The sequence below is a fragment of the Portunus trituberculatus genome, chromosome 34 (assembly GCF_017591435.1).
Source record: "Portunus trituberculatus isolate SZX2019 chromosome 34, ASM1759143v1, whole genome shotgun sequence".
Lineage (NCBI taxonomy): Eukaryota > Metazoa > Arthropoda > Malacostraca > Decapoda > Portunidae > Portunus > Portunus trituberculatus.
This window is the reverse complement of record NC_059288.1, coordinates 5,307,050-5,319,316: the sequence shown is the minus strand read 5'-3', so window position 1 is coordinate 5,319,316 and position 12,267 is coordinate 5,307,050. Positions and strand designations below refer to the sequence as shown.

At 39.8% G+C, this 12,267-nt stretch overlaps 2 protein-coding genes across 2 annotated transcripts in view; one reads left to right on the top strand and one right to left on the bottom strand.

Annotated features, from left to right (window-relative positions):
* Positions 1–487, bottom strand: part of LOC123512711 (carboxypeptidase B-like) — a 4,171-nt gene extending 3,684 nt beyond the window's left edge. The window contains exon 1 of the mRNA XM_045269259.1: positions 332–487. Within this exon, the coding sequence (XP_045125194.1) occupies positions 332–436 (105 nt within the window). The 5' untranslated portion in view covers positions 437–487. The remainder of the gene's footprint in view (positions 1–331) is intronic.
* A 1,601-nt stretch (positions 488–2,088) lies between these two features.
* On the top strand, positions 2,089–10,602 carry LOC123512709 (actin-related protein 3-like). Its single transcript, XM_045269252.1, is given in 9 exon segments — positions 2,089–2,243; positions 3,429–3,609; positions 4,488–4,644; positions 5,220–5,381; positions 6,754–6,897; positions 7,309–7,481; positions 7,964–8,182; positions 8,571–8,654; positions 9,503–10,602. Coding segments are annotated over 9 exon segments (1,260 nt in total). The 5' UTR covers positions 2,089–2,199; the 3' UTR covers positions 9,599–10,602.
* Positions 10,603–12,267: the final 1,665 nt, after the last annotated feature.

Genomic DNA, 12,267 nt, shown 5'->3' with positions numbered 1-12,267 from the left:
TAGTAGTAGTAGTAGTCGTAGTCGTAGTCGTAGTAGTAGTAGTAGTAGTAGTAATCGACTTACACCACCACTAATAAATAGCTATACAAATTCTTGATAGTAGTAGTAATAGTAGCAGTAGCACGAACACCATCAACACCACCATCACTAAACACACACACACACACACACACACACACACACACACACACACACACACACACACACACACACACACACACACACAGAGACTATGTGTGTACCAAAACAATCAATAAATTCAAGAAAAATAAAATGGATTAAAGATGCGTGTTTTTCATTTCCTGTGTGCCACAACTAGATCAATACACACCTGGTGACCTGCGAGGACCTGGTAATTGTTAACAGGTGTAGGGGAAGAAGTCACCAGCACCACGTTTAGCACTAGAATCACCAGTATCACCCAAGACACCGCCATGGCAGCACAACTGGTGGTGAACTGGTTTGTGGTGTGCTGTGCTAGAAGTAAATAATCGCGTGCTTCACCTGTGGAACTATGACAGGTGCGACCAGACACCTGTGCGTCCCCCTCTCTTTCATGCTTACGTATTTTTGAGTCATTAAATATCTGTCTGTATGTCTGTCTATTTTTTTATCTATCTATCAATCTATCTATCTACCTTAGCTATGTATATGTTTGTCTTTTTATGTATCCCTGTGTTTTGAGACATTATCTATCTGTCTGTATGTCTGTCTATTTCCTTATCTTTCTGTGTGTCTATGTATGTTTGTATCTATCTATCAATCTATCTATTTATTTACATATCTACCCCTAGCTATGTATTCATCTATCTATTTATGTATGTCTGCGTTTGAATAATTATCTATCTGTATGTCTATTTATTTCTTTATCTATCTGTTTATGTATGTATGTATCTATCCATCTGTTTACCTACCTACCCTAGCTATGTGTTTATCTGTCTATTTATGTATGCCTAGCTGTTTTGAATTATCATCTGTCTGTCTGTACGTCTGTCTATTTTTCTATCTTTCTATCTATCTATGTATGCATCTGTCTATCTATCTATCTATTTATTTATCTATTTATCTACCTACCTTAGCTATGTATCTGTCTATCTTTCTATCTATTTACCTGTTCATTTCTATCCATCACGAGGCAAGCCAAACGAGTTAATTAGTTTCTCTTCCTTACCTGGTGAAGCGGTTTTCCTTCCAGTATTTCTACCAAGTGTTACCTGTCATCATTTATTTTTTTCATGGCAGCTGTGCTTGTCTACAGCTGCCTCTGATGTATCAGTGTATCATAAACTGTCTTCTTCCTCCCTCACTCCCCGTGCACCACCTCCCTAGCCCTTCTTCCCCCACTCTCATAAATCTCATTAAAGGACATCAACAACAACAACAACTACTACTACTACTACTACTACTACTACTACTACTACTACTACTACTACTACTACTACTACTACCATTCTGGGATTGAGAAATGAGGTGTGGCTTGAATGACATGAAAATAAACAAATGAAATGAAATGAATGAATAAATACGTAGCAATAATAGTAGTAGTAGTAGTAGTAGTAGTAGTAGTAGTAGTAGTAGTAGTAGTAGTTCTTTAAACTTTTTACATACAGGATAAGGAAAGGGAAAGCCCGCAAGAAGAAGAAGAGGAAGAGGATGAGGATAAGGAGGAGGAGGAGGAGGAGGAGGAGGAGAAGAAAGATGACACCCAACCAATCAACAAATAAGATTTCTATGACGGCACAGAGGGCCAGCCATTCACCGTGTAGTCTCATTCTGTCACGGGAAGACAGCCACAAGAAGAAGAAGAGCGCCAGAGCCTGCAAATCCACATCCCACAATGACAATAATCTCGCAATTTTTTTCGCTAATTCATCATCAAATATTTTATTATAACATATTTCAACATTATTTTTACTTAAAAGCACTGAATAAAAAGTCCAAAAGAAGAGGGAGAGGAAGAGAAATGAGAACTAACCAATCAACACGCAGAATTTTAATGACGTCATAGGCCATTAGCCAATCAGCGCGTAGTGACATCCTGCGAGGTGAAGCGGCGGCCAATCAGCGTGCAGTGTCATCCTGTCAACACACACCGGTGGGACACTCACAGAGGAAGTGTTTTGGTGACGCCCAGGGAGTGACTAATACCTCAATAACCCCTTATTTTTACCTCTACCAAGTCCCCCAGCACCTGCCGCCATGACGGGCCGCCTGCCGCCGTGTATTGTGGACGTGGGCACAGGGTAAGGAGGGCGCGGGTGGCTTAAATAAGGGAGATATGGGCGTGTAAACAGGGGGCACTCTGATATGGGTGTTACTTCTCTTATCAGTTTGTCTGTTTGTGTTGTTATTTTGTTGTTTGTATTGTTTTGTTTACTGGTCTGTGTTGCTTGTTAGGTGAGGCTGTCTCTTTTATTGGGTTTTGGTGAGTTTAGGTGGTTTGTGGAGTTTTATTTCCAGTATGTTTAGTTTTTTCTACACTGATAACTTATATATATTATTTGCTTATTGTCTTAGGTTCTTGATAATGTCTTTTTTTTGTTTATTTATTTTTTTTAATCGATCCTTATACTATACAGCTTCCCTAACACAGCTGTCCTAACTCAATCTGCCACCTTGCAATTTAACATAAGTGAAAATTTCTATGTACTGTCTAGTTTTTCTGTGCCACATGACCTTAGATGTATTAATTAACCTTTGTTTTGCCACAGCATCACAGATAGAGAGATTTATATGCACCACAAAACACTGCTAGCATGCAAGACAGTTTTCAATCACTTTATTTCAACACAACCTTCCAAGACACAATTGAAAGTTATAAGTTCTTTGTATGGCAAATGTGGTCACTTGTCTCCTTACACTGTTTTGGGAAATACAAAATTTGGTCTATTTCAGTTTCCCCCATCAACTAAGCCCTCCCCCAAAAAAACTAACCTTAACCTAACCTAATCCTAAATCTAATCTAACCTAATCCAACCTTAACCTAACTTAAGCCTAAATCTAATCTAACCTAACCTAACCACATATCTAAATGAGCCTAGTGTTGAGTGGTTTAAAATTACCTACATGTCACTATGATACCCAAAGATGCACTTGGGTGGTGATATGGGCCTTGATATGGCTGCCACTGTAAATAAAACTACTTTTACCACTAATGGGTAGAAGCTTAACAACACTTCCAAATACTCTTCAAGTTACCTACAGGCACTATAGGCCAGGACATAAAAAAAATATCTAAAGGAAGCCTAACTCTGTTTTTGGTGCAGTGTGTTGATTTCCAAAAACACCATTTTCTCACCTTCACTCCCTACTTTGAATGTCTTGAAAAACCTGTTTTTTTTTTCATCCGTCATTGTCTCACAGCCTTGAATGACCTTTTTTCTAACCCATTACGTATTCTGACCCACACACCGCCTTGCCTTCTTCAGATACACCAAGCTGGGGTTTGCGGGGAACCATGAACCGCAAATGATCATTCCCAGTGCGGTGGCCATCAAGGAGACGGCCAAGGTGGGGGAGCAGTCCCAGCGCCGCCTCTGTAAGGGAGTGGAGGACCTCGACTTCTTCATTGGCGACGAGGCCATGGACGCCACCGGGTATGCTGTCAAGGTGAGGCTTGGGGGAGGGGAGAGCTGGACTGGGGTAGGTAAGATTAGGTTAGGTAACGAATAGGTAGAAAGGTTAGGTTAGGTTTGATTAGGTAAGGAATAGGGACGCCACCAGGTATGCTCTCAAGGTGAGGTGTGATGGAGGAGGGGAGTTGAAGAAGAGCTAGACTTGGGAAGATTAGGTGTATTTCATGTTTTTTTTTTTTTTTATCTTGGTCTGAACTTTTTACTATATTTTATCTCATGGAAACACATCTATTGTATGATTTTTACTCTTATTTTCTTATTATGGTTTTAATTGTTGACTATTTTGAAATAATTCAGCCAAATTGTCATGTCAGAATACTTCACTGCATACATTTGTAACTTGTTTGGCAAATAAACCAATGAATTATTATTATTATTATTGGAGGAGGAGGTGAAGAGAAACACAGGTGTAGGGAGGTGAGTTTATTCCAACTACTTTAGCTGATGCTTTTTCAGGGGAATTGATTTGTATAAGTCGGACATTTGTGTTTGTCAGACCATTCTTTCTCTCTCTTAGTCTGAGTTACCGAGGGTCAACAGTACATCTCCCACCAGGCAGCTTGGTCTGGCAAGGATTCGAACCCAGGCTGCCTAGACCAGAAGCCTGAATATGAGCCTTCTTAACCAACTATGGCACGGAGCTGGACTGGGATAGGTTAAGGTTAGGTTATTCATGGTGTGAGGCAAGGGATAGAGATGGAGGTTGTGTTAGGTTAGACAAGGCGAGGAGGAAGAAAAGCCACCAGGAAGACAGGAAACCATTGACCTTTAAAGAATAAAACCATAAAGATAAATATACTGTGAATTCATAAAGTGTGTGTGTGTGTGTGTACAAGAGTTCCTCCCCGACAGTACCCAGTGAGACATGGCATCGTGGAGGACTGGGACTTGATGGAGAAGTTTATGGAGCAGTGCATCTTTAAGTACCTGAGAGCAGAGCCAGAGGACCACTACTTCCTGCTCACCGAACCACCGCTCAACACGCCAGAGAACAGAGAATACACTGCAGGTCTGTCTGTCCGTCTGTCTGTCCATCCGTCTGTGTGTGTGTGTGTGTGTAATAATAATGATAGTATACGGTTTATTTGAATTGTAGTTCATACATGCTGAAAATATACATGTGGAGATGGTGGGGAGGTTTAAGAATAGCACACCAGTCTAATGGTTTATTGTACACACCATGATGGGGATTGCACTGTATTGGCCCGTGTGTGTGTGTGTGTGTGTGTGTGTGTGTGTGTGTGTGTGTGTGTGTGTGTACCTAGTTGTATTCTTTTATATAGGGGAAATGTGGCCAAGAGCAACAAAAACTCTTAAGCAAAAAGGCCCACTTAGATGCCAATTCTCAAGCAGGTCTGAGAGAGTTAGCTAAACGAATGGGATTAGTGTTTACCCCAGCTGTACCCAGGGTATTCCCTTCAACACACTTAGCTTTGTTTAGAGAAAGTGTAAGAAAACCACATTAACATACATGCAGTATCAATAAACATACACACACACAGTATACCAACAATACATGCATTATTAATAGACACACAAACACACACATAAAATGTTATATATTTTTTTTCTCTCCTTTTTCAGAGATCATGTTTGAGTCGTTCAATGTGCCAGGGCTGTACATCGCAGTGCAGGCCGTGCTGTCCCTGGCGGCATCCTGGGCGTCACGGCAGGCCACGGAGCGCTCTCTCACAGGCACCGTCATTGACTCTGGCGACGGTGTGACGCACGTTATCCCTGTGGTGCGTCCAGGGGCTTGTCTTCACTCACTGTCACTCCACGCTCATCACTATTCTGTCCACCTCTCCAGTGCAAGAGTTAACCTGTGTCTTTCATCTCTTTCACTATTGTAACTCTGCCTATTCTGTTCTGTCCACCTCCCCAGTGCAAGAGTTAATTAGTATTTTCAATCTTTCACGCCTTTTCTCTTTAATTTGGAACTCTCTGGTCACTGTTTTGTCCACCTCCCTAGTGCAAGAGTCAACCAGTAATTTCTTAATCTTTCATCCTTTTCACTCTAAACTGGAACTCCCTGCCCTGTTTCCATTCTTTACTGTCAAACTTTCTAATGCAAGAGTCAACCAGTTTTCTCAGTCTTTCACCATTTTCACTCTAAACTCCCTGGTCATTCTCCTTGTGCAAGAGTTAACCAGTATTCTCAATCTTTCATGCCCTTCCACTCTAAACTGTAACTCCCTGCTCTGTTTCCATTATTTTCTGTCCATCTCAAATGCAAGAGTCAACCAGTATTCTTAGTCTTTCATCCCTTTACTGATTCTGCATCCATTATTCTTGCCAGTATAAACATGAAAACCAGTATTCATAATCTTTGATCCTTTTCACTCTAAACTGTAACTCCCTTTCCTGTTTCCATTCTTTTCTGCCCATCCCTCAAATGCAAGAGTTAACCAGTATTCTCAGTCTTTCACCCCTTTACTGATTCACTTATACACTCTGCATCCATTAATCTTACCAGTATAAACACAAAAACACCCAGCATTGACGGTATCAGTGTTGTAATGGTCCACTGCCAGTATTCTCGGTCTTTCACCTCTTTATTGATGTACTTATATTCTCCTATGAATCCATTAATCTTGCCAGTATAAACACAAAAACACCAGCATTGATCTACATCCATTAATCTTTGAATAAACAGAAAGACACTCAGCATTGAAGGTATCAGTGTTATCATGATCCACTGCTAGTATTCTTATTTTACCCATTTATTAATTTATTTATATACTCTACATTCATTAATCTTGCCAGTATGAACACGAAAACACCATCACCAGTATTATCAGTCCTTCATCTCTTTACTTATTTACTTATATTCATCAATCTTACCATTATAAATATAAAAACACACACACACACACAAAAGAAAGAAGAGAAGGAGACTCATTTACCATCCTTGGAGTCCCCTTTCAAGTGATTTTCTTTTCAACTTGCTTGGGGGACTGGCACTGCAGTTGACTTTTCCTTTCTTTTTTATCATAATTTTGTTGCACTTGGCTGGTCTACCTTAAATAAAAAAAAAAAAAGATAAAAAAGATCAATAAATAAAAATTAAAAACATCAAAGGTGTCAGTGTTGTAAAGGTCCGCCGGTACACTTACAGGCTGACGGTACGTGATAGGAAGCTGCATCAAGCACATCCCCATCGCCGGCAGGGACATCACCTACTTTGTACAGAGTCTGCTGAGGGAGAGGGAGCCAAACATCCCCCCACAGATGAGCATGGAGACTGCCAAGGCTGTCAAGGGTGAGGAGGGTGACTTTGTGTTGCTTCTTGGTGGTATTTGTGTTGCTGAGGGCGTTACTGTTAAGACTTGTTGGTATTTTGTGTTTCTGAGGATGTTACTGTTAACCCTTTCAGTACTGGGACACATTTTTACCTTGAAGTTTGGATATAATTAGACTATTTTATTTGCATTAGGAAAGATCTATGGAAGTCAGAAGATTAATGGACAAAGTCTTTACAATTCTAATCCCAACATATGTTTCTGAAGCTGTATGAAATTGCCAAAATAATAACCAGAATGAATAAGTAAATGTCCTGGTACTGAAGGGGTTAATAATTTCCTGGGATGTGTAGGAGAGGCCTAATAGTTTCCAGCACCTTCCTATGTTGTTAAGTAAATTCCGCCATCCCTCCCCTTCCTCCCACACACAGAGAGGTTCAGCTACATCTGTCCGGACATCGCCAAGGAGTTCAACAAGTACGACAGTGACCCGGCCAAGTGGATCAAGAAATACGACGGCAAGAACCCTGTCAACAACCAGGCCTTCACTATTGACATTGGCTACGAGCGCTTCCTGGGCCCTGAGATATTCTTCCATCCTGAGGTGAGAGTGTGTGGTGTGCTGCTGCCTCCCACTTGTGTTTGTCCTTTCTGTCTGTTTGTCTATTTGTCTGTGTGTCTCTGTGTTTGTCTGTTTGTCTCTGCATCTGTCTGTTTGTCTGTATCTTTTTCTTTGTTTCTGTCTGTCTGTTTGTCTCTGCATCTGTCTGTCTGTTTGTCTCTGCATCTGTCTGTCTCTGTGTCTGTCTTTGTGTTTCTCTGTCTGTCTCTGTTTATATTGACCTGGTAGTTGTGGGGTTTCCTTGACTAGCACACATATGGACACACGTCTTTCACATTGTTATTAGTTGTAGTAGACCACCTAACCTAACCTAGCCCAACCCAAGCCAAACTAAAACTTAACCTTTACCTAATCTAACCAAACTTACCTTAACCCTGCTGCAAACCCCAAGCCAACCCAACCCAAATTAACCTCAACTCACCTCTCCTCATCTCACATAACCTCACTATACTTCCCTCTTCCAGTTTGCCAATCCAGACTTCACCACCCCGATCAGCGAGGTGGTGGACAACGTGATCCAGAACTGCCCCATTGACGTTCGCCGGCCGCTGTACAAGAACATCGTGCTGTCCGGTGGCTCCACCATGTTCAAGGACTTTGACCGGCGGCTGCAGCGAGATGTAAAGCGCATTGTTGACGCTCGACTGCGCATCACGGAACAGCTCAGTGGCGGCCGGATTAAGGTGAGGCAAGGTAGTGGTGTAGGATGAAGGTTTGTTAGGGGCAGAGTGAGGCAAGATAGTGGTGTAGGATTAAAGTTTGTTGTGGTAAGGATGATGGTGAGGCAAGATAGTGGTGTAGGATGATGGGTTTGTTGTTGTGGTTGTTCTGCCCACCTATCTCTCTCTCTCTCTCTCTCTCTCTCTCTCTCTCTCTCTCTCTCTCTCTCTCTCTCTCTCTCTCTCTCTCTCTCTCTCTCTCTCTCTCTCTCTCTCCTTTTCTTATTTATTTAGAAAGGAGTCAGTCTTTCACTTAACCAGTCAGTCTGCTTGCTAATACTCCCTTTAGAAATATCTCAAATGTTTTACTAATTTTCCAGTAGTGTTTATTTTATTTATTATTTTTTTTCAGCCCAAGCCGATTGACGTGAATGTCATCGCCCACAAGATGCAGCGCTATGCCGTCTGGTTCGGAGGATCAATGCTTGCGTCAACGGTAATGATGACAATAGTGACTTGTGATTAATCTTTTTTTTTTTTTTTTTTTTTTTTACGTTCCTAGAAATATTTAATCTTTTCATTATTTGTCATTTTCTGCCTAGTGGTCATGAATTTTTTTGTTTTTTTGTTTATTATCAAGATACATTTAAGCTTTTCATTATTTTTTGGTCATGAAAGTTTTATTTACTATGCAGAAATGTGTAAACTTTTCATTATTTCTTATCCTTTCCTTACTGGCCTTGAGAGTTTATTTATTATTAAGATATTTTTAAACTTTTCACTACTTTTTGTCCTGTTCTGGTCACTGGTCATGAAATTTTTGTTTACTACTGATATATATTTAAACTTTTCATTATTTCATGTCTTTTTTTACTGGCCATGAAAGTTTTATTGGCCACTAAGATTATTTGAGCTTTTCATTACTTGATTTATTTACTACTAAGATATATTCATATTTTTCATTATTTCTTGGCCATGAAGTGCATATCTCTTTTCTTTTGCATTTCCAACTTCCCATAACTTAACTTCATTTAAGAGGGAGGTTTCAAGATATTTATTTATCTTTTTATTTTTATTTATTTATTTATTTTTGCATTATTATTATTTTTTTTGTTGCTAATTCTCTCAGCCGTGCAATTAAGTGGGCATTTATTTATTTATTTATTTTTTTTTGCTAATTCTGTCAGACCTGCAACTAAGTGGGCATTTTTTCCCCATTTTGTGTTACCCTGGACCAGTTTTCCTCCCCTTACATAAAAAAAAAGAAAGAAAAAGTCCTTCATTAATCCCACACATCAATCAGTATTACTCTGTTTTAATCACTATGTCCATTTTTACTTCCAGCCTGATTTCTACCAAGTCTGTCACACGAAGGCAGAGTATGAGGAGAAGGGCCCGAGCATCTGCCGGCACAACCCAGTGTTTGGCGCCATGGCATAGACACACTCCACCACCACCACCACCACCACAAGTACCACCACCGCCGCCGCCGCCACCTCCTTGCTGCGTGCTGGGTGATTTTATTGTTATGGACACTTAGTCAAATGGCCTTGCTGTTGTTAAGTGTGTATGTTTGTATGTGTATGTATGTTTGTGTGTGTGCGTATGTGTGTGTGTGTTGGGTAGATAGAGGAAAAAAGTGTTGGGTTTGTATGGAAATTGGCTGGGTTTTTTTTATTTGTTTTGTTATTCGGTTCTGAAATGCATGTGGTATTTGGTTTTAAGCAGGAGGGGTTTAAAATGTGCCAATTTTTGCAAGCCTGTGTGTGTGTGTATTTGTGCAATGATAGAGAGAGAGAGAGAGAGAGTTTGTGGGAGTGTGAGAGAAGTGCATTTGTGTATATTTACCTAGTTTATGTATGTTTGTATGTGTGTATGAGCGAATGAGAGATAATATGTGTTCGAATGTATTTACCTAGTGTGTGTGTGTGTGTGTTACAAAGGTCAAGTGTGTATTTTTGTGAGTTGGAAAGATAGATGGAGTGTGTGTGTGTGTGTGTGTGTGCGCGCACGCGTATGAGAGAGAGAGAGGAGAGCGCACAACTGATTCATTCCTCACTAATGCTAATGATTACTTGGGGTGAGAAAATCAACTGAAAGAAAACGATTAATCAGATTCACACATTTTTTTTTTTCTTTCGTCATTTCTCTTCATTCAGCGACGCTCAAAACTTTGGTACACACATCACACTAATTATTCTTTCCTCATGACTCTTATTTCTTTATGTATGAATTCCTAATGTATTCTCTGATAATTTATTGATAGACTTACTTTACACTGCCAAGCATTATTGTATTGAGGTGAGGAAGCTTAGAGGAACTTGATCTATCTCTGTACCAGGCTGGCAGTCACACACAGGGTACCCCAAACATACACACACACACACACACACACACACACACACACACACACACACACACACACACACACACACACACACACACACACACACACACACACACACACACACACACACACACACACACACACACACACACTCACTCAACATTTTGACTCTTAGCTCTTTTGGATAGTAATAGTAGTAGTCAGTCCATACCAGGGCCAGACACACACACAAACACGCACTCACACACTCAACATTCTCACTCTTAGTCCTGTCAAATAATAGTAGTCCAGGGTTAGACACACACACACACACACACACACACTATTCTCTCTCCTAGCCCTTTCAGATAGTATTAGTAATAGTAGTAGTCGATCTATACCAGGATGGCCAGACAAAGTACCATACACACACACACACACACACACACACACACACACACACACACACACACACACACACACACACACACACACACACACACACCATTTTCTCTCTCTTATCCCTGTCAGTACCTGGTAAAGAGATAGAAAAAAATAGATGGAGAGAAAATGTTAGTGTTTTCTGTTATACACTGTCTAGCTTGTGTTTTTCAGTGAGTAAACAGACATATATGCATTATTTAGAGAGGTTATTTAGACAAGGAAAGTGGTTTTGTTTTGAAATGTTTTGCCCTCATTCCCGTTCATAGCTGTGTGTCCTTAGGTTAGAAAGACAGTGAAAAAATCGTATTGTTGATTGTGAAAGTTATTGGTATTAGGAAAGCAGTGAAAATGAATAAAGGTGATAGTAATGGTAGTTACAGTGGTAGGAAAGCAGTGAAGAGTTGAGTTAGGAAGGCAGTGGAAATTTGTAGTGATTATGTAAGTTACTGATAGAAATAGCAAGTGATGAATAATGGTGTTAGGAAAATAGTGAAAGTAGATAAGACTTTTGTTGGTGATGGAAGTTATAGTGAATAATGAAAAGGAGTTAAGATTAGAAAGGCAGTGGAAATTACTGAGGAAAAAAGGAAAAGTGATTAATGGTGTTAGGAAAAGAGTGAAAGTAGGACATGTTGGTGATAGAAGTTATAGTGAGTAATGAAAAGGAGTTAGGAAGATTAGAAAGGCAGTGAAATTTTTTTTGGTTATGAAAGTTACTGAGAAAAAAACAAACGAACAAGTGATTAATGGTGTTAGGAAAATAGTGAAAATAGACAGTGATTGAAAAGGAGTTCAGATGATTACTGGTTATGAAAGTTACTGAAAGGAAGTTGGAAATTAATGGTGTTAGGAAGATAGTGAAAACAGACAGTGGTGGGAGTTAGTGTGTTATTGAAGCAGTGAGGGTATCAAAGAGTATCAGATCTAAGCTTCCTCAGTCTCGGAATCGAAAGGTGCTTCTGCTTGTTAACTCTGTATCATCCTTGTATCATTAAGTCATTCAGAGATCCTTTGTTCCTTTGTTCCTTTGCAGTGCTACAGGTGACGTTATTGTGATCCTTCTATTAATTATAAGCTTCCAGTATGTTGTTATGTATTATTAGTATCATGACACTTTGAAAAGCTGTGATAATAAGCTATCTTTCTCTACACACACACACACACACACTTACACACACACACACACACACATACACACATTGTTATTATCTAGTTTTTCAAAGTGTCAAGTTTAATTCAATTTTATATACTTTGAAAATACAACCTGATGTTCTTAATTTCCACTAGTGTTAATTCCAAAGATTTTTTTTTTCCTAGTGTATAGCATAAGAAATATATG